A 17,391-nucleotide genomic window follows, 5' to 3' on the forward strand; every position below is an offset into this window, starting at 1 on the left:
TTTCCTGCAACAACAGTAAATGTTTTTATATGCTAATAAACTAATCTCAACGCTAACCTTTCAATGCACTTCACGGAGGGCTGTAGAAAAATTCAAACGATCAAAAGAAACGTGTTGCAATTTAAACTTTTCATGGTCGACGTTACCACCCAACATGCTTTTTACATAATGGCTGGATCCCTAGTTGGAGTAGTTGGGGTACTCAGGAACTTCTATACTCAACGCCAGAATTTCTCTTACCCCCATTTTATTCCATTGACTTTAATGAGCATAATGGTTTTACATAATTCGTCCCAAAGACGCACTGGAGTCGGCTGACTCGTGGTAGTGCGGGTTGACAATTTATTCACTGCATTTCGCTCTTTGCTTTCCTCCTGGTCTGAAAAAATAAATATCGTTGCTTGCCCAGGTATCAGCCAAAATGGTTCGCAACATCCACGTCGCCGTTCTCGATGTCGACATCCCAGCACGTATTCTCTACGAGGCTCGCGGGCTTTGCAGCGCACACTTTCGCAATATCCTCCAAGAGACCGCTGGACAGATCAACAAAAGCGAATTAGCGAGCGACAATCCTATCAATATCAGCGTTACTCCATACGACATTCGAGGAGGCCACTACCCCGATTTCCGCAAGATGCGTGGCCATCTCGATCAGATCCAATGGCCAGAAACGTCTCCCATTGACGCCATTCTGATCACTGGAGGCGCACCAGGAGTGTACGAAATGGACCAGTCGCCTTGGATGCAAACCCTAGCGAAATTTCTCAAAGCGGTCTACGATCAATACCCAAAAGTCCGGATCCTGGGCACCTGTTTCGGCCATCAGCTGATCTCGCACGTCCTGGTCCGCGATCCGAAGGACCCCGTGCGGGACGTATTTGTCGAGAAATGCCCCCTCGGAAGAGAAGTCGGTGTCTACACCGTTAAGCTTGAAGATGCATTCATTCGATCATTCCCAGGAGCACTGGGGCATCTTGCACAAGGCCAACTACGCATCCAAATGTTCCACGGTGACCGTGTGATGGCCGTGGAAAAAGGCCAGGCTGTGACTCTTACCGACTCGCCGCCAGTGTCTCTGCCGGCACCCTGGATCAATGTGGGCAGCACACCAATCTGCCCCATTCAAGGACTGTATCATCCCGGGAGAGTACTGTCTGTGCAAGGGCACTATGAACTCGACGCGTTTGGAATGCAGAAGATGTGTTTGGATTCTGCACCGCGGATGCAGTGGAAGCAGTCGAAGTTGGCGCTGTTTTTGGAACAAATTGGGCCTGACTTCGAAGAACGACAGGATGATGCGAGAGCGTTTGCGTCTGCGGTGGTTTGCTTTTTGGCGGGAGTGGAATTCTGACTATTTACTGCACATAAAAAGTTGACAGCATCGATCGTACTTTCAAGATTTCAACAGATCTATTTTTGGACCGAAGATATTATCAAGAAGTTCAAACCAAATCGTGAATTGAAAACTTTGAGTCTGGCGAGTTTTAGGGTAAAATAAGGGTCCGTGCCAGCTGGAGACTCCCTGCGACTATTTTAACACCCCTCAGGCTATTAGGCCACCCTCTCTACTCTAGGGCAGCAATGGATCACAGCAATTGGTCGAATCAGAAGTAACTTTGTGGGAAGGTCAGAACCCGACCATTCGCATCTAGTTAATCAAAAGTAAGCATGGCCCCCACAAAACGCTCAGGCCACCCATCCTTCCTTCCTTCCTTCAAATAAATACCGCTACGTTAGCTTAATTTCATTTCATTTTCTCCCCTTGAGCGTTTCACTGCATATTGTCTTCTCTCGCTGCTTTATATCATTTCAAAATGACTTGGTCCAAACCAACCCTCATCTTCGCGCATGGCGCATGGCATCAGGCCGACTGTTTCACGCAGACCATCACAGCACTAGAGCAAGAAGGTTATCACTGCATTGCCCCTCAGCTTCAAATGAGCGGCACACCCGAGCCTGTTTCTTCCTTAGCCAGCACTGTTAGCCAGGTTCAAGATATTATCGTGGCCGAGACCACCAAAGGCAACGACGTGATCATGGTCAACCACTCCTTTGGCGGCATCGTGGGCTGCAGCGCTGTGAAGGGATTCACCGCGAAGGACTCGTCGAAACTAGGCTCAGCTAAGGGGCAAGTTGTGGGTATCATTGAACTCTGTGCCTTTATGGTCCCATCGAATGTATCCCTTCGCGACCTGGTTGCAAGCGGACCCTCTCCGTTTCGCACTCATACCTCTCCAGAAGGGTGGGAGATCATTGACGAAGACACAATCGACCTGTTCTACAACGACTTGCCGGTTGAGAAGGCTAAGCATTGGCAAAGCCGTCTTGTGAATCATTCAGCGGCGACCTTCAGTGATAGTGATAGTATCTATGCTGGGTGGGCTGATGTTCCGGTCTGGTATCTTCACTGTACGACGGATAATGCAATGAATATTCAGGCACAGGAGGCGATGGTTGCAGGCGCAAAGCAAGCTGGCGCTTCGGTTACGACCAAGACACTGCAGGCGGGGCATAGTCCTTTCTTGAGCAAGGTGGATGAGACGGTGGAGTTTATTCGTGAAGCTTGTGAGGCTCTCGCTTAAATGTGGTAGATGGATGCCTGAGAATGGTTGTATATTCGCTTATACATAGCTAAAGCTTCCTCGTGCGCTTTTCCATGTCTGGTGCAGGAACCGTGGCTATCGGATATGACTAGGGAGAGAAAGGCAAGCTAGAAAAGAGTGATGGTATGTTCAAATTTGTATATTGTTGATCAATTTCATATCTAAAAGCTTCTTTTATACATTGGTTCCACAATTCTTCCACTCGGGATCGGTAGGATGATGTCACCACTGAAAACAAGTAAAACAGGGATAGGGCATGCACCCTAGGCCCTAGATCGCAACACATTTATCAGATCTGCACAAGAAAATTCCACTAAACCCTTTCAACTCCCGAAAAAGGTGCCCATCTTTGTTGGTAACATGTAAAACTGACAATTTGATGCCTGATTCGGCAGGGCACTGAACATCAAGACCTATCGCTCTTGGCCAGCAGAGACAGATCGACGGTCGGAAGAACTAGAGATCAAATTCTAGTTTGGGCTGAACAATTTGCTAAACTGATGCTTAGCTCTACTGGAAAAGATATCCGCCCCAACAGCAATGGCTCCCGCCAGCCCAGATATCCATCCCCACTGGCGTGGAGCTTCCTAGTATAGGTACGTGTGCAACTGTTTCTTATTGTTTCATTCCCTATTGCAAACGCGATATGAATGCGAGGATGAGCTTCTCTCTTGCCGAAAAGCTTCACTGCATGGTGAAAATTTCTACACCTTTTCCAAGTTTCAAGACGGGTCTCTGAGTTACGAAAGCATACGCTATTCTTATGGCATTCATTTAATGATGGGAGCTAACAAGAATGATTGTATTTCAGGGACCATGAACTGTAAACGACTTATTCAACATTTGCTTCGATACTAGGGGTGCCTTAAAGGGGGGTGGTTTAGGGTTATCGTGCCTCGATGGGAAACAAGTTCAAGGTTGCTTGTGAGAGATTTAGCATGGAGGCAAGCCAAGGAAGTGCCAGAGCTGGCGATAGCATGATCATTCAATACGCCGTTACATAGCGGATGGCATCTATACACCAACGGCTTGTAAGCAACCAAGTCTTTTGCCGAGAGTGGGGCCTATGTCGCCGCCATCGGATATACGGAATAAACGCCACCGCTTAGGAGAGAAAGCAGTAGGTCTGTTGGGTCGAGAAAATTCCATGAAGTCCAACAGGAACTGATAACGTAGCACTCACCGACCACATCAGCAGCGGGGCTAACTAACTACTGAATAATCATGCGTTGATAATCAGAACACTCGCCCGCGCAACGCCGAATCTAGACTCGGAAAGCTTGGCATCCGCTTTGTCATGCTGATCAAAGCCGGGATTATTATTCAGCGGATCTGGCTTAATTCCGCGATTGCCCTTCTAGGATATGGTACCACTTGTCTGGACCGTGGGAGGAAAAAACAAAAAAAAGGGGAACAGGCAGGAACGAAGCACGCCACTCGGATAACCGCTATTTCTAAGGATTATTTCATATCATTGGATACACTACCTGTGTCCAATTGAAGACTTAAAAACCCGGCACGGCTCGTGCTACAGAACCGCTCGAATTGCATATAAAAAGGACACCACCATGGCAAGACTCCTTCGATCGTTTTCCAAGAATCTCCACTTCCTACAGGGCTCCACCACCCCCAAAGCTATATCAGTGCCCTCTCCCTCCCCAGTATCCCGCTTGTCTCTTACATCCTCACACTTCCGTGCTTTTTCTTCTTCTTCTCCCCACAACAATCACACACCCACAACCACAAACATGACGGTCGAATCCCTCGTGCAATTGGCGCAGAACCGCCGCACCATCTACCAGCTGGGCCGGAACAGCCCTGTGCCCGACTCCAAGGTCGAGGAGCTGGTCGAAGCCGCCATCCTGAATGTCCCCAGCTCGTTCAACACCCAGTCCACCCGTATCGTCGTGCTGCTGCACGCCGAGCACGAGAAGCTGTGGGACATTGCCGCTGAGGCCATGGGCGGTCTCGTCATGTCCGGTGCCGTCCCCGAGGAGATGTTCAAGAACCAGACTCTGCCCAAGCTGCAGGGCTTCAAGAAGGCCTACGGCACTGTACGTTTCCTCTCCTACCATATCCCCCCAAAATACCTTACAAATGTAACCAAAACTAATACAAATCTCCCCCCAAAATAGATCCTCTTCTTCGAAGACCCTGCCCACATCAAGCCCTTCCAAGAGAAGTTCGCCGCCTTCGCGCACCACTTCGAGCCGTGGGCCGACCACTCCAACGCCATGCACCAGTACTTCATGTGGACGGGCCTCGAGGCCCTGGGTTTCGGCGCAAACCTGCAGCACTACAACCCGCTGATCGACTCTGCTGTCGCGAAGGAGTGGAACCTGCCTACCGAGTGGCGCCTCGTTGCGCAGATGGTCTTCGGTAGCCCTGAGGCCCCTGCGGGTGAGAAGACCCAGAAGCCTATTGAGGAGCGGGTTAAGGTGTTTGGCAAGCAGTAAATACGTATTGTGGAAATATTGAGTTGGGATGCTGTCACGATATCATGTCTGGGTGGTTTTTTGGTTGTGCATTAATGTGGATGCGTGTTAGATAGGCGCTGCTGCATTATAATAGACCTACTTGCATTATACTTCGTGTCATTGTCTTTTTGTCTTTGTTCTCTGATTACAGTTAGTAGACGGTATAGGATCCTGGACGACTTTGGAGTATAAGAAAACCTATGTCTAACCTCGAGAAAGCATTCAACTCACTCGACGTCGCCTTGCATATCTTAAAAAGTGACATTGTCCGTGCGAATTGATACAAGTCGGACAGAAACTGACTTTAACAGTGACATAGGGGAAGTACTGTTTACAGTAATCAACAACCTGGAAACCATAGACAACGTTAAGGATATGTATAGGCTATATACAACCTGATGAACAGTGCCGGCATCCTATCCAAACCCCAGAAGCACAAGAAGAGGGTTCTCCCCTCCTATCAAAGCCGACCTCATCTACCTCGGCGCAGCATACCACAACTCCGGCGGATCCCCCAGACACTCACCAATGGGAACAGCTAAACGCCAAATCAATGTCAGCATCTCCAATCCACCACCGCTCAAAACCAAAAACCAGGGAATAGGAGTGGGTGGAACTTACGAACCAACCCCCTAGCCTCAATCTCATTCAACATATTCTCCACCAGCACATTAACAGTGTTATAATGCACATCATGCGCCAGCACAACCGTGCCACCGGCATTCAGCTCAGCCTTAAACTTCTCAAAACTCAGCCAGATCTGGCCGGCATCGTCATGCTCGTAGTCCTTGGTATCGATACTCGCTCCGATAACATGGTATCCCAGCTCGGTCATGACGGAAAGCGCGAGAGGACTGAACATCAGAAAGGGCATGCGCATGTAGCGCGGGATGACGCCGACAATACTCGCGAAGGCGTCTTCGAGTTGCGTCATTTGTGATACTATCCCTGCGTGATCGAGGGTGAAGAGGTAGGGGTGGCTCCATCTAGGTTGGGTTGGATTAGTTTAGGATATATATGGGACAAATAATGGAGAGGAAGTACGTGTGCGAGGCGAGTTGGTGGCCCTCGGCCATTGCGCGGCGCATCACATCCGCGTACTCGTGGATATTGCCCTTGAGCGCGCCGTTCAGGAAGAAGGTTGCGCGGGCGCCGCGTTGAGAGAGGGTGTCGAGGATTTGCGGTGTGTAGATGTATGGTCCGTCATCGAAGGTGAGGGCGACTGTGCCTGGCACGATACAGTGATCGATCACAGCGCCGATGGGCACTTGTGAGATGGTTGCATGAACAGTGTCATTGGATAGAAGGGACGAGAGGGACCAGGTCTTGGGGATGGAGGCGGCTGCGGAGAAGATAGTGAAGGAAAGGACTGCGGTCAAGAAGGTAAGAACCTGCATGGTGAGTAAGGGATAGTTGGACACTGAGAGTGAGGGCTGTTTGGAGGTAACGATGAGGGAGCAGTTAGGGTTGGAGTGAAGGAGGAAACATGGAGGGCGGAGGACAAGAGGGAATATCTCCATCGCGGCTGCCATTTGGTGGTTAACTAGTACATCGGAGAAGATCGATATATATGAATACAAGCAAGACACGAACGAGATGAAAAAGCAAACGGTCAGCTCGCCCTTTAGCCGGTTTTTAGCCGACAATAAGAATCTGGGCCAGATCAAAATAGAATGCCCCATTGTCCATCTACCCCCTCTTGGAGTACTTCTTCATCGACTTCCGCTGGCCCTTCTGGCTCTCGCGATCCAGGAACTTGCGCTGCTCGTCCGCAGTCATGCTCCGGAGCAGGCGGTCCCGCTCCTCCTTCTTGATCTTCTCCGCGGCAATCTTGCGCTCCTCGGCCTTGTCCTCCTCTTCGAGGCGACGTAGCTTCTTGATCTCTTCCTCACGGGCGTTGCGGATCTTGCGCATCACCTCGCCGCGGAAGTGGGCAGAGGCGACCAATCGGTCGCCAAAGCGCAGGAACTGCGTAAACAGGGGCAAGGTTGAGGCATAGCCGGCAACAGAGGAGGCGAGGTTGACGGACAGCTGGACGCGCTTCCTCGGGACGGTCTCCTCAATCCTGTAGCAAACACCCATGGGTTAGGTCCGTCCAGAAAAAAAAAAAAAAAAAAAAAAAAAGGCAAGGGCAGAAACATACTTGGTAGGCTTGTCCAGAGGCTGGTCCGTCACAATCAGATACTCGAAGTCGCTACCCGCTTCCTCAATGGCCTTGATCAGTTCGGGGGTGAGGAGGATATCGCTGATCTCAGCGCTCTCGGTCATGACCGTGACCCACGGGGGGAGCTTGGGGTTATCCTTGGTGAAGGTCATCGAAGCGTCGTAGCGATCGGTGCGGAACTTCTTCATGTGGCTTTTGTGGACAACAGCCCAGATGAAGCCATCGTAGGCCGAGGGCTGGACCTTGAGCGACGAGGACTCACTGGCGGGCATGGGGACCAGGTCCTTCTCCTTGCCATCAAAAGTATACAAGAGAGCCTCGTACCGCTCGCTGGGGACCTCCCAGCTCTCGAAAAAGAAGCTGAAAAGGTATTCCACCAGGTAGGTGATCGGATTGTACCGCTTGGGCATCTTGAGCGCCACATCGACGAAAGCCACGTTCTGGCGGCCGGACGCGTACGCAGTGAACTCGTGCGCCGACTTCTCCTCCACCACCTCCTCCGGGTTTACCAGTTCCACATCTACGGAATCGCCGCTCTCGGTGGACACGCCGGGAACGTTGTCGAACCCAACCACGGCAAACTCCTTCTGGAGGACAGGAGCATGGGCCAGGGCCCAATCCCTCGCCCGCCGGCGGTTCTTGCGCGTGCCCCAGAAGTGCACGAGGAGGATGGCTACGATGAACGGCATGATCATCGCCTCCTGTTGGAAATCACTGGGGGACACGCGCTCCCAGACCCGGTACCATTTCGTGTACGGAGCACCAGCTGCGAGGGTATTAGCTGCGGGGACAGTGGTCGTGTCGGCCACGAGCGAGGCGGGCGTTGGGTTTGGAGCCTCCACGAAGTCGGCAAAGTCTTGAGGTGAGGCATACGATCAGCGGGGGGTAGGGGGAAGAAAGCATTGGTGCACAGCAATGGATCAAGACATACCATCGTCAGGCCCGGCAGAACCCGAGGGCTGAGAGCCAAAGACATTCTTGAAGACGCCCGCCATGGTGTGTTGGATGGAGATGGCAAAGCGAAAGGGGAGGAAGTGGAAGGAAGAATTGAATTGCGCTTCTGGAAGCTAAGGTCCGTGCGCCCGGGGTTGGATTCCCCGAGTTTCCCACACGCGATAGTTAGGGATCATTATTCTCACCATAGACCTAGGTACGACAGAATTTGTAGGTGAATCCAATGGAGAGTTCATTTCGATGATACAAAATAAGACAAAAGAAAAGTGAACGTGGTATCAAGTATAAACCCCCAAGAAGAAACAATCGCAAGAAAGAAAGAACCCAATTTTGTACAGACCCGCTTCCAAGCAACAAATGAAGTCAAGGAAATTCGTCAAAGTCATAAGATAGCTTAATGGCCATAAGCTGGTGGAGGGGATTCCTCGTGGTGGCGGTCCCAGAAGTTGTTACCTGAGTTGGTGGCCACCAACTTCTCTTCGCGCATGCGGCGAGCAATCTCGCCGGCAAGGTGTTCGACCAGCACAGGGTCGACGGTATGGTCAGCCGCGCGTTCGTTCTTGGTGAACGGAAGGATCTTAGAAGGCAACGGTGGCCGAGATGAACCGGACGATGGACCGGCCTCGGCCTTCTCATTGGGATAGCGCATGGTGGCGCGCGGCGTGGCGTCCACATCTACTGCCTTGGGTCCACGAATGGTCTCAACGGAGTAGGATAGGTCGGCATTCTCGAGATTCAGCGAGCTGCGGCGACGAGATGGCCGCGAGAGACTCATGCGGTGCCCTTCGGGGACCGAAAGCAGGTGGGAGTCCGTCTCCGGAGATAGCGGCGGTGTCACCGGGTCATCCGATTGCTCGTTGACAATGGGAAGAGGCGCAGAGTAGATAGACTGGGCGCTAATGGATTCCGTCATGGTACTGTCGTCGCTCACACTCAAGGCGTCATCCGTCGTCTTCGGACGAGCACGCAGATCCACCACGCGCTTCTTTCTTCTGCGGGAATGGGCTTTCGAGTGACGTCCAGAGCCCAGACTCAACCCGTAACTGCTGAAGGAATGACCTCCGATGGATGGGCGGCTTTGCATAGAGACCGTGCTAGCGGTTTCGTGGACCGAGGACGACATGCTGCCGATCTGCGAATGTGTCCGCGAAAGCGGCGGGCTGAGAGGAGAGATGACACTTGCAGCCAGTTCGTTGGGTTCTGTTGGAGATGTCCACGCTCGGTACACCACTTCCTGGATGGACGGAGTGAACAGAGACAAGGTTCGTTGAGAGTCCGTCAGGGCGGCTAGGCGGAGCAGATTCTTCTGCGAGAACAGGGAATGGGTCTCCACCGAGGAGTCCAGCGAAAGCGAAGCAATCTCGGACTCGTTCAGCGCATTACCCAGAGCATCTACGGGATCCTGGGGCGGGCTGGCCAAAGGGTCTTGCCCGGGGCCTTCGCTGGTCGAGTTTTCCGTGTTCTCTGCTTGGTTCTCTGACACTTCCCCAGCGCGGTATTCGGGATCCCATAGTCGCAACGACAGTCGGTGGATGATGGCGGGGAGCTCGTCCATGAACAAAATCCGGAGTTGGGCTTCGATTTCTTTCTGCAAGAAGTCGCGAACGAACGGGATCGAATCGAACGTCGATGACACCTTGAGCGATTCCAGGGGATCATTGCGAAACACCACTGTAATGCCTTTTTGTTTCGAGAAGACCAATATAACGAAACCGGAGAGCTTGAAGTCGGAAAGGGTGATTTGTAGAGGGATGGTGAGTGGGGTGCTAAATCGCGATCAGACCGTTAGTCAAGGAAACTTTTCAAAGTACTTTTTTTTGGATATCGTTCGCGGCACATACGCAGCAGCAAGAGGTAGCGGCGAGGCAAAGGCGGGTCGTGTGAGGAGGAAGGTGTTGAGCGGATTCGCCTGCACTCGAGTCTTCAACGTCAGGTAGGCATCGCCAGAGTAAGACATCTTAAAGATGCCGCGAAAGCGATCCTCGGCGATGTCGCCGATTTCCAGGATCTCCAGCTCTGGTGGTATGGAGCCGAGATTCAGCTCGGTGACGATGATGTCGTCGACGATGATCGGGGGTTTGGGCGACTTATTGAGCGCGGCTGTCAGCAGGTCTTGGGCGCGGGTGTAGAAGCCCGCGTCCGCCATCAACGGCGACCAGTTGAAGTTGAACGCCATGCCCGGTCATTGAAGAGACGAGAGGACGGATGATTCCAGAGAGAAGAAGCCGGGGTAAAAATGGGAGAAGGTAGGGCGCGGGTGGGAGAGGCGAGAGGAAGGGAAGATCCGGGCGGAACAGGAAAAAAAGAAAATGGGTCGCCGAGGCCGCGTGCCGACCGCACGAGACGACTACGCACAACGTCAACTATGATGATTTTGATTGGACTTGCTCTCGTTAGTTTGTATATATTATTTGATGAACTATTATTGGATCAATACTACATCCCATGTCCTGTCGAGACACTTCCATCATGACGTGACTCCCTCCACCCCTTCCGACCAGCCCCGACGCGCACATGCGCCGTTTACGGCACGCGCTTGTGATAGGCGAGGCACTATCCTCACTAAACACGCTAGGTTGATCTCCACCGCTGGAGTCCAGCCCCTGTGCGGTCATCAGGGGTTGACGTGGGTAGTCAGTGAGAAGTGACAGAGGAAGGAGCAGCAGAAGAGAGAAATAATGCCTAGGAAAATGAATTTGTACGTGTGTAGGTTGCTATTCTTCGGTCGGATGTTATACTGCACACCCAGCTTTGATCCCATCCGCCTCCAAGTTGTTTCTTCCTGGCGGCCTTCTGTCGCTCTCACTGTTTTTATGGTATTTCTTTTCCCTCTCTTCTAGTTTTCAGTCTACATACCAAATAATTTCTCCGATGTCAGTGTCATAGTCGCAGACCAAGAATGCATGCGCTTCACCGCGGCAACCAACGCTAGCCCTAATCGGGAAGTTCATCAACACCATCGACGTCTCTTAATCTCACCTCAACATCTTCACACCGTCGTCGCGTTCAATCGCACATCACCTCAACGACATTCGGACGACAAATAGACCTCCAAAATACACCATACACACCATGGTGACTCGGGCATCCTCGCCATTGGCAGGTCACGCGACACCCACGAAAGCACAAAAACCCAGAACCAGGACAGTCGCCCACCGCAGAGTCTACGGCAAACGGAGAGCCGATGCCCCCAAGGCAGTGTTTGAACAACCCAGCCCCGCAAGACTTCCTGAGAATGTCGAAGCCTTGGAAGCGATCCAGAAGAAGCTAGCCGATGTGACGATAGCCGAGCAACCAGCACCTCGACACAAAGAACCCGAGAACCAGCCTTCCGATCCAAAACCAGAGGGCACTGAGGTCCAAACAGCATCACCGTCTAGTAAGCCGTCTAGTGCATCCCCCACACAGTCCTTAGCAGACACCTCGGTTGAGTCGCCCTCGCAAACAACCACGCCGAAGAAACCAGCCAAGTATGAAACCATGGTGGCAGTCAGGATACCCGCCAATCGTGCACCCAAGTCGGTGCAGGCAAGCCCAAAAAAGGATGACACGCCGTCTACGGACAAAAGAAAAAAGAATTTCTTCCGGCGACGCTCATCGGGTGTTGTTCACAACACCGCAGTCAACACTTATGCCCGCCCAATCCTCAACGAAGCCTTGTCCGCTGCAGCCGCACAGAGTGTACAAAAATTCAGCACATGGGCTTCGCGATCTGCGAAGATGTTTGACGTGGCGAAACTGGCCGAGGGTTCATACGGAGAGGTTTACAAACTGCATTTGCGTGACGAGGCATGCAGACCTGCAGCATCCAAGTCCAAACTGGCAAAGCTGCGAGCATACGGAGATGGCGTCTTTAAAGTGGTACCTCTGCGGGCCCAAAGCGGACCCGGTTCGAAGAAATTCACCACCATCGAAGAAATTGTGTCGGAGATCAAGATGCTCAAATACCTGGACCCCATCCCCGGATTTGCCCGGTTCAGGGAAATCCATGTGGTACAGGGTCGTTTTCCGGACACTTTCCAGGGTGCATGGGATCACTACAAGAAGACCTCGAACGACTGCTTGAACCCGAACCCATCCAGTAAGAAGGCATACCCGGACTCGCAGCTGTGGGCGATTGTGGAAATGGATGACGCGGGATGTGAGCTGGAGAAGTTTTGTTGGTCATCAGTCTTCCAGATCTATGACATCTTTTGGGGCGTTGCCATGGCTTTGGCACGCGCTGAAGAATACGCGCTGTTTGAGGTAGGCATACATACCGCAACCCTAGCACACAAAAAAAGAAGATTGTCTAACAGTTTTTCAGCATCGAGATCTTCACTTGGGAAATGTCTGCATTCGATCTACTCGTCCAGACGACTGCATGGACCCACCGTCAGACCTCGACATCATCCGTCAGCAATCAGCCAGCGGGTTTGGCTTCAGCTCCCTCGAAACGACCATTATCGACTACTCACTTTCACGCGCCGACTTACAACTGGCCGACAGCGGGGAGAATACCACCGAGGTTACTTCATCGGATTTGGACAGAAAGCAAATTTTCGATTCCATTGGCCAGGACGAAGACGAAATTCTTCTGAGGAACACCTACCGATAGTATGTCTCTTTACCATTGTTCCGTGAAAACATCACACTAATTTGGTCAAATAGTATGCGTGCAACTCTATATACCGGAAACCCCCTGGAAACAGAGAAAGCGCCCAATATCCCCGGCATCTGGTCTGAATATGCACCGCGGACAAACCTGGTCTGGCTTCTCTTTCTGCTCAAGAACCTCCTGAAAAACCGGAAACCCGAGGCCTCGCAGCCACCGCCCCAGCCAGCACGAAAGGCACTCGCTCCCTGTTCTCCCAACAGAAGCCCCATGAACAAGTCGGGCAAGAACGAAAAGAACAAAGCAAAAGAGAGCAACATGGCTGACATTCGAGTGAAGGAGCGTCAAACGAAGGACATACAAAATCGTATCGGTCGCCTCAAACAGACCCTCGAGGGAAGACTGAAATCCATTCTAGAGCTCCTCGATCTAGAGCACGGGCACGAAGACATGTGCTGTGCCGCTGATCTGGTGGCATACGCAATGGACCAGCAATGGCTGGAGGACAAAGACTTTTTCTGATTCTCTCGTTAAAGCAACATGGCCTACGATGTTTATGACTTTGATTACGGTTGGACTTCCTGTTCTTAGAGTATTTGTTGTTTGGAGTTCTGGGACTGTTGTTGTTATTATCTCGCATCTCAATAGCCTGCATAAGTATACATGGAGCATGTGCCAATGCATATAGCTACACTTTTAGCTTATTGGTAGTTTCGTAAGGAAGCGGGATAAAACGCTAAGAGGATATACGAGATGTGCTCTACAAGGTGGAGCGACGGAGAGAACAAATACTGGAAGAGGCAAGGAGCCCCAGCTTTCGTGGACGCTCACTGCAAGATGTAGACCCTTACTCGCACTTCGATCGTTTCAGTGCACCATCAAGACACGAGCTCGAACACTATCGACGCAGCAGTTAATAATTATATCAGTAGTGCTGGATCTTGGCTTCTGTGTTCCTTGCGATGATCGACTAAACGTAATAAGTTGAATGGTAGCGAAACCGGTCCTAGTGAGGACCTGTCCGCTTCCACCAAGGGAGCGCCTAGATTATTTATATCAAGATTTTCTGCCATTACCTCTTGATTTTAAAAAAACGTGAGTAACACTTCCGCGCTATCGAGCACCCTAGGGACAGCCTGTGCTTGGTTAATTGGGGCAATTTCAGGTCCCTTCCACCCCATTGGCTGCTACAGTGTATTTCAAGTACTTTATTCGTCGAGCTCCGACTGAGAATATTTTTGATCTGAGAAATGGCGTATTACCACTAACGTTAAGGACAAGCTGATTCAGCCTCTACTCATTCCTTCATATGATTTTGTATGAAAAGTCGGGTTCCTTCGGAATACCTCTGTTGTAACATGCCAACATCAGCACCTGAAACTTGACACGCTTTCAACAGCAGTCTCTTAGATACTTCTTCAATCAACCATTTCAAATTGTTCCCTCAATTCTAGTGCATAATAGTATTGCGTGTTTCGGCGCATAACAACCCATCTCACGACAAATATCAACCCTGGCAGATGACGTGTGTACGTATGATGGGAAGTTCAACTCATATTTTTCTCGACTTCATTGCATCAAATCAAGCGATAACTGATAAGATAGATTAATATAATCAACCTAGTGTCGCTTCAGAGATGAAACAGATTGATTTTCCCCGGCAGGTCCAACAAAAGAACGAGCGTATAGCAAATACCCACTGCACTCCACCGATCGGCATTATAATCACAATGCACATAATGACTTGGTTATCCCCGTAGAATTTCCTCCGTTGCGACTACAGCCAGTCATATTCCCTATATACCAACTATGTGCTTGGTAATCGCAGCCCGTTTGGCCAAGATTTCCGGTCTTGTTGTCGATACCCTCAATAACCTCTATATCGGAGGGATTGACAGGCGCGGTGTTATTCGAAGTTATCCAATATTCTGGGGAGGACTGGCTATACTGCCAACGTCTTGTAACAATCTTCGAGGTTGCTAAGATTCTGGGAACTGGGTCATCTGAATGTGTGACTCGATAGTTAAGACCAAGGGTCGAATCGGTGATGACTTCGGCCAGACTGTGATTTCCGACTTGAGGGCTACCGAATGTGTACTATTGTTTTGTTAGCACAACGCGGCGGCGCTGTTATCCTGTATATAGTTTCGTCTTTGATTCCGTCCATGGTAAATACTTACGAGGTCTACCGTGTGGTTTGCGTTTCTCTGGAAGAGTGCGCCAAGCGTGGACAATGCGCCACCGAGACTGTGACCTGTGAAAGTAACCCGGTAATCAGGATAAATTGTGGAGGCACATTGGATTATGGGCAACACTGTTGCGGAGATATTGCCCCAGGCGTAAAGGAAACCTTCGTGCGCCATGCAGTCGGAGCAGAGATCCGGCACAGGCACCTGAGGGAAATCGATATCGGTCTCGTAGTTTCCTTTATATTCGCTGCCACGGAAGGCGAGAACAATGCTTTTATGTGTCCTATCCAGCGCGATGAAGCCGGTTGTGTTTCCAGGATTTTGGCTATGTGAGAGGTTAGTTATTGCTCACGAGATCTTCCAATTATGATATACCCTTGGAATGAGGCGAGAATTTCTGTATTAGATCTTTCAAGACGTGGACATATTCCAGGATCACAAGTTACTTTCTTTCCTCCGGTTGAGTTGAAGTTTTTCTCGCAAGTGGCTGCTGCAGAGTACTCGGAAAATAGGGTTAGGTCGCGCAGAAGACCGTCGGAGATATCTGGAAGCCAAGTCAACATCATGCAAAGTTTCCATGCCACTTACTAACCATGACTTAAAATTTGACTGCCAGAAGCAAATATTGTGCCTGACAATTCCAAATACAAAATCCAGAATAAAAAGCATGGTGAAAACATTTTCCTCGGAAGAAGAAGGCTGTAGTGATATGTTGATTACTCTAACGTGCTGTATCCTGAACCGAAGCTAGAAGGTATTAGTGGACTACTGAGTGAGGCTATGGAGGGCAAGTTAGCGGGGTCTTTATATACCGTGAGCACAAGTCTAACTATTCTCGCAGAATCAGGAACACTGATCCTAGAACATTCTTCGTCAGGTTGTAGCTTTACGGTGAAATCTGTCGGCCATTTTGCTACGGCTTTATGAACAAACCTGTTCGTAGATACGACCCAGGTGCAAAACGCACCAGTAATTTACAGTGAATTAACTACAGGAATCTAAAGGCTGGGTTTGGTGGCTTCAGGCTGCTAGGGACAGAATGTCAGCGATGGCATGTCAAGCGCGATAGAATGTCCAATTTCTAAAAAAGCGCATGCTACGCATTTCAGTCCGCAATATTTCGGAATGCCATTTTCTCGCTTGTATTCTTGACATGATACAAAGAATGCGAATAAGGGGTACACCTGGATGGACGGCGCTTTCATTTACTATATCCCGCCCAATGAGGGATGATACGGAAAAAATGAGCATAGAGAATGTACGTACCTGCTGTCCTGAAAAGCCCTCTGCGTTTATTAAATGCTCTTTACCCTAATGTGATTCCCAGCTACGCGGTTACCCAATCAAAAATTCAAATTTTGTAAAATTTGAACCCTGATAAAAAAGTATGACTTTTGCTATCTAAATACTTCGTGGACATCTATAGATACCAAGATATTGTTTTACATACCCAGAACAGATTATCCGACGTCGTGTAGCAGGTACACCGGTAGTGAAGGTTCGACAGTAGGTTCTGGAGCAGCTACGGGACCAGATACATATTCGCCTGTACCACCTCCTTCTCCACCAACAGGATTTATGATATCCAAAACTTCGGTTAATCTGCCTTCATGAGCAATTTGTCTTCCAGATCTAGCTCTGTTTTCACCTGGTTTTTGTTTGCCTCCCGTAAACGCTTGATTCCATCCTTCTAAGATATGCGAATGAAGTATATGGACAGTCATATTTTAATATTGTTGAAGGTCTCGTTTGGTGGGCGAAGAGATCTTATTTATGACTGAACTTAGACCAGAATAGAGCCTAGATTTATTTTATTTTAATTTTTTTTATAAGTTTGTTTGGTTGTCCGAGGGATATCAGCAGAGATATTGCGATCAGAAGTTGAACCGAGTGAGGTTGGTCGATCTGGGAGGGCGGGAATGGAAGACGAATATTGAGCTTTTCTAGCATAAAATTCGGGTCTAAGAGGACTAAACCAATAGCCGCGAAGGAATTTTGAATAGTAGTCTCTTTGAAGCGTACCGTCGTGTTTGTGGAAAGATTTCCAAGAAGTCATCTTTCTCAATAGAACCGATACCCAATATCATATACTCTGCAACTTCGATGCCGTAAACTCCTTTAAAACAGCAGAACAGCCGACATCCAAAGGCTCTAAAAGATGAAAGGATGCGAAGGCAAAGATTATCTGCGTATTGCATTGCGGAAACAGTGCTGTGCAGTTGGACCTGTCAAGAGGACGGGCTGATTTCGTGTGAAGGGCCAGCGGATGCGCTCAAAAATTTGTTGAACTGATGGTATGTATACCTTGGATTATCTGTATCACCTTCGGTTCTTGGTACTACATGTACTATCTGTGCCGCATAGCCGAATTTAGCCTTAAAGGTAATATATCGCTTGGGTGATATCATAA

General features: G+C 50.0%; 8 protein-coding genes across 8 annotated transcripts; 4 read left to right on the forward strand and 4 right to left on the reverse strand.

The window, feature by feature from the left end:
* Nucleotides 1–421: 421 nt before the first annotated feature.
* Nucleotides 422–1,351, forward strand: N7474_001262 (type 1 glutamine amidotransferase; the record flags this gene model as incomplete). The annotated part of the gene is made up of 1 exon (XM_057192677.1): nucleotides 422–1,351. One exon carries the CDS (start codon nucleotides 422–424, stop codon nucleotides 1,349–1,351), a length of 930 nt encoding a protein of 309 aa, XP_057057630.1.
* A 463-nt stretch (nucleotides 1,352–1,814) lies between these two features.
* N7474_001263 (alpha/beta hydrolase) lies at nucleotides 1,815–2,582 on the forward strand (the record flags this gene model as incomplete). The annotated part of the gene is made up of 1 exon (XM_057192678.1): nucleotides 1,815–2,582. The coding sequence occupies one exon, from the start codon at nucleotides 1,815–1,817 to the stop codon at nucleotides 2,580–2,582; it is 768 nt and encodes a 255-aa protein (XP_057057631.1).
* A 1,769-nt stretch (nucleotides 2,583–4,351) lies between these two features.
* N7474_001264 (nitroreductase family protein) lies at nucleotides 4,352–5,059 on the forward strand (the record flags this gene model as incomplete). Its single annotated transcript, XM_057192679.1, has 2 exons — nucleotides 4,352–4,657; nucleotides 4,739–5,059. The coding sequence occupies 2 exons, from the start codon at nucleotides 4,352–4,354 to the stop codon at nucleotides 5,057–5,059; spliced, it is 627 nt and encodes a 208-aa protein (XP_057057632.1).
* A 497-nt stretch (nucleotides 5,060–5,556) lies between these two features.
* Nucleotides 5,557–6,612, reverse strand: N7474_001265 (chitin deacetylase; the record flags this gene model as incomplete). The annotated part of the gene is made up of 3 exons (XM_057192680.1): nucleotides 5,557–5,618; nucleotides 5,702–6,066; nucleotides 6,125–6,612. The coding sequence occupies 3 exons, from the start codon at nucleotides 6,610–6,612 to the stop codon at nucleotides 5,557–5,559; spliced, it is 915 nt and encodes a 304-aa protein (XP_057057633.1).
* Nucleotides 6,613–6,769: 157 nt separating this feature from the next.
* N7474_001266 (CCDC47 family protein) lies at nucleotides 6,770–8,239 on the reverse strand (the record flags this gene model as incomplete). The annotated part of the gene is made up of 3 exons (XM_057192681.1): nucleotides 6,770–7,145; nucleotides 7,224–8,100; nucleotides 8,176–8,239. 3 exons carry the CDS (start codon nucleotides 8,237–8,239, stop codon nucleotides 6,770–6,772), a joined length of 1,317 nt encoding a protein of 438 aa, XP_057057634.1.
* A 353-nt stretch (nucleotides 8,240–8,592) lies between these two features.
* Nucleotides 8,593–10,374, reverse strand: N7474_001267 (MDM34 family protein; the record flags this gene model as incomplete). Its single annotated transcript, XM_057192682.1, has 2 exons — nucleotides 8,593–9,964; nucleotides 10,040–10,374. 2 exons carry the CDS (start codon nucleotides 10,372–10,374, stop codon nucleotides 8,593–8,595), a joined length of 1,707 nt encoding a protein of 568 aa, XP_057057635.1.
* An 896-nt stretch (nucleotides 10,375–11,270) lies between these two features.
* On the forward strand, nucleotides 11,271–13,314 carry N7474_001268 (uncharacterized protein; the record flags this gene model as incomplete). The annotated part of the gene is made up of 3 exons (XM_057192683.1): nucleotides 11,271–12,443; nucleotides 12,505–12,794; nucleotides 12,849–13,314. 3 exons carry the CDS (start codon nucleotides 11,271–11,273, stop codon nucleotides 13,312–13,314), a joined length of 1,929 nt encoding a protein of 642 aa, XP_057057636.1.
* A 1,203-nt stretch (nucleotides 13,315–14,517) lies between these two features.
* N7474_001269 (lipase family protein) lies at nucleotides 14,518–15,576 on the reverse strand (the record flags this gene model as incomplete). The annotated part of the gene is made up of 4 exons (XM_057192684.1): nucleotides 14,518–14,889; nucleotides 14,973–15,306; nucleotides 15,357–15,525; nucleotides 15,570–15,576. 4 exons carry the CDS (start codon nucleotides 15,574–15,576, stop codon nucleotides 14,518–14,520), a joined length of 882 nt encoding a protein of 293 aa, XP_057057637.1.
* Nucleotides 15,577–17,391: the final 1,815 nt, after the last annotated feature.

The sequence above is a fragment of the Penicillium riverlandense genome, assembly GCF_028828495.1.
Source record: "Penicillium riverlandense strain IBT 135883 chromosome Unknown utg000001l_segment0_segment0, whole genome shotgun sequence".
NCBI classification, from domain to species: domain Eukaryota; kingdom Fungi; phylum Ascomycota; class Eurotiomycetes; order Eurotiales; family Aspergillaceae; genus Penicillium; species Penicillium riverlandense.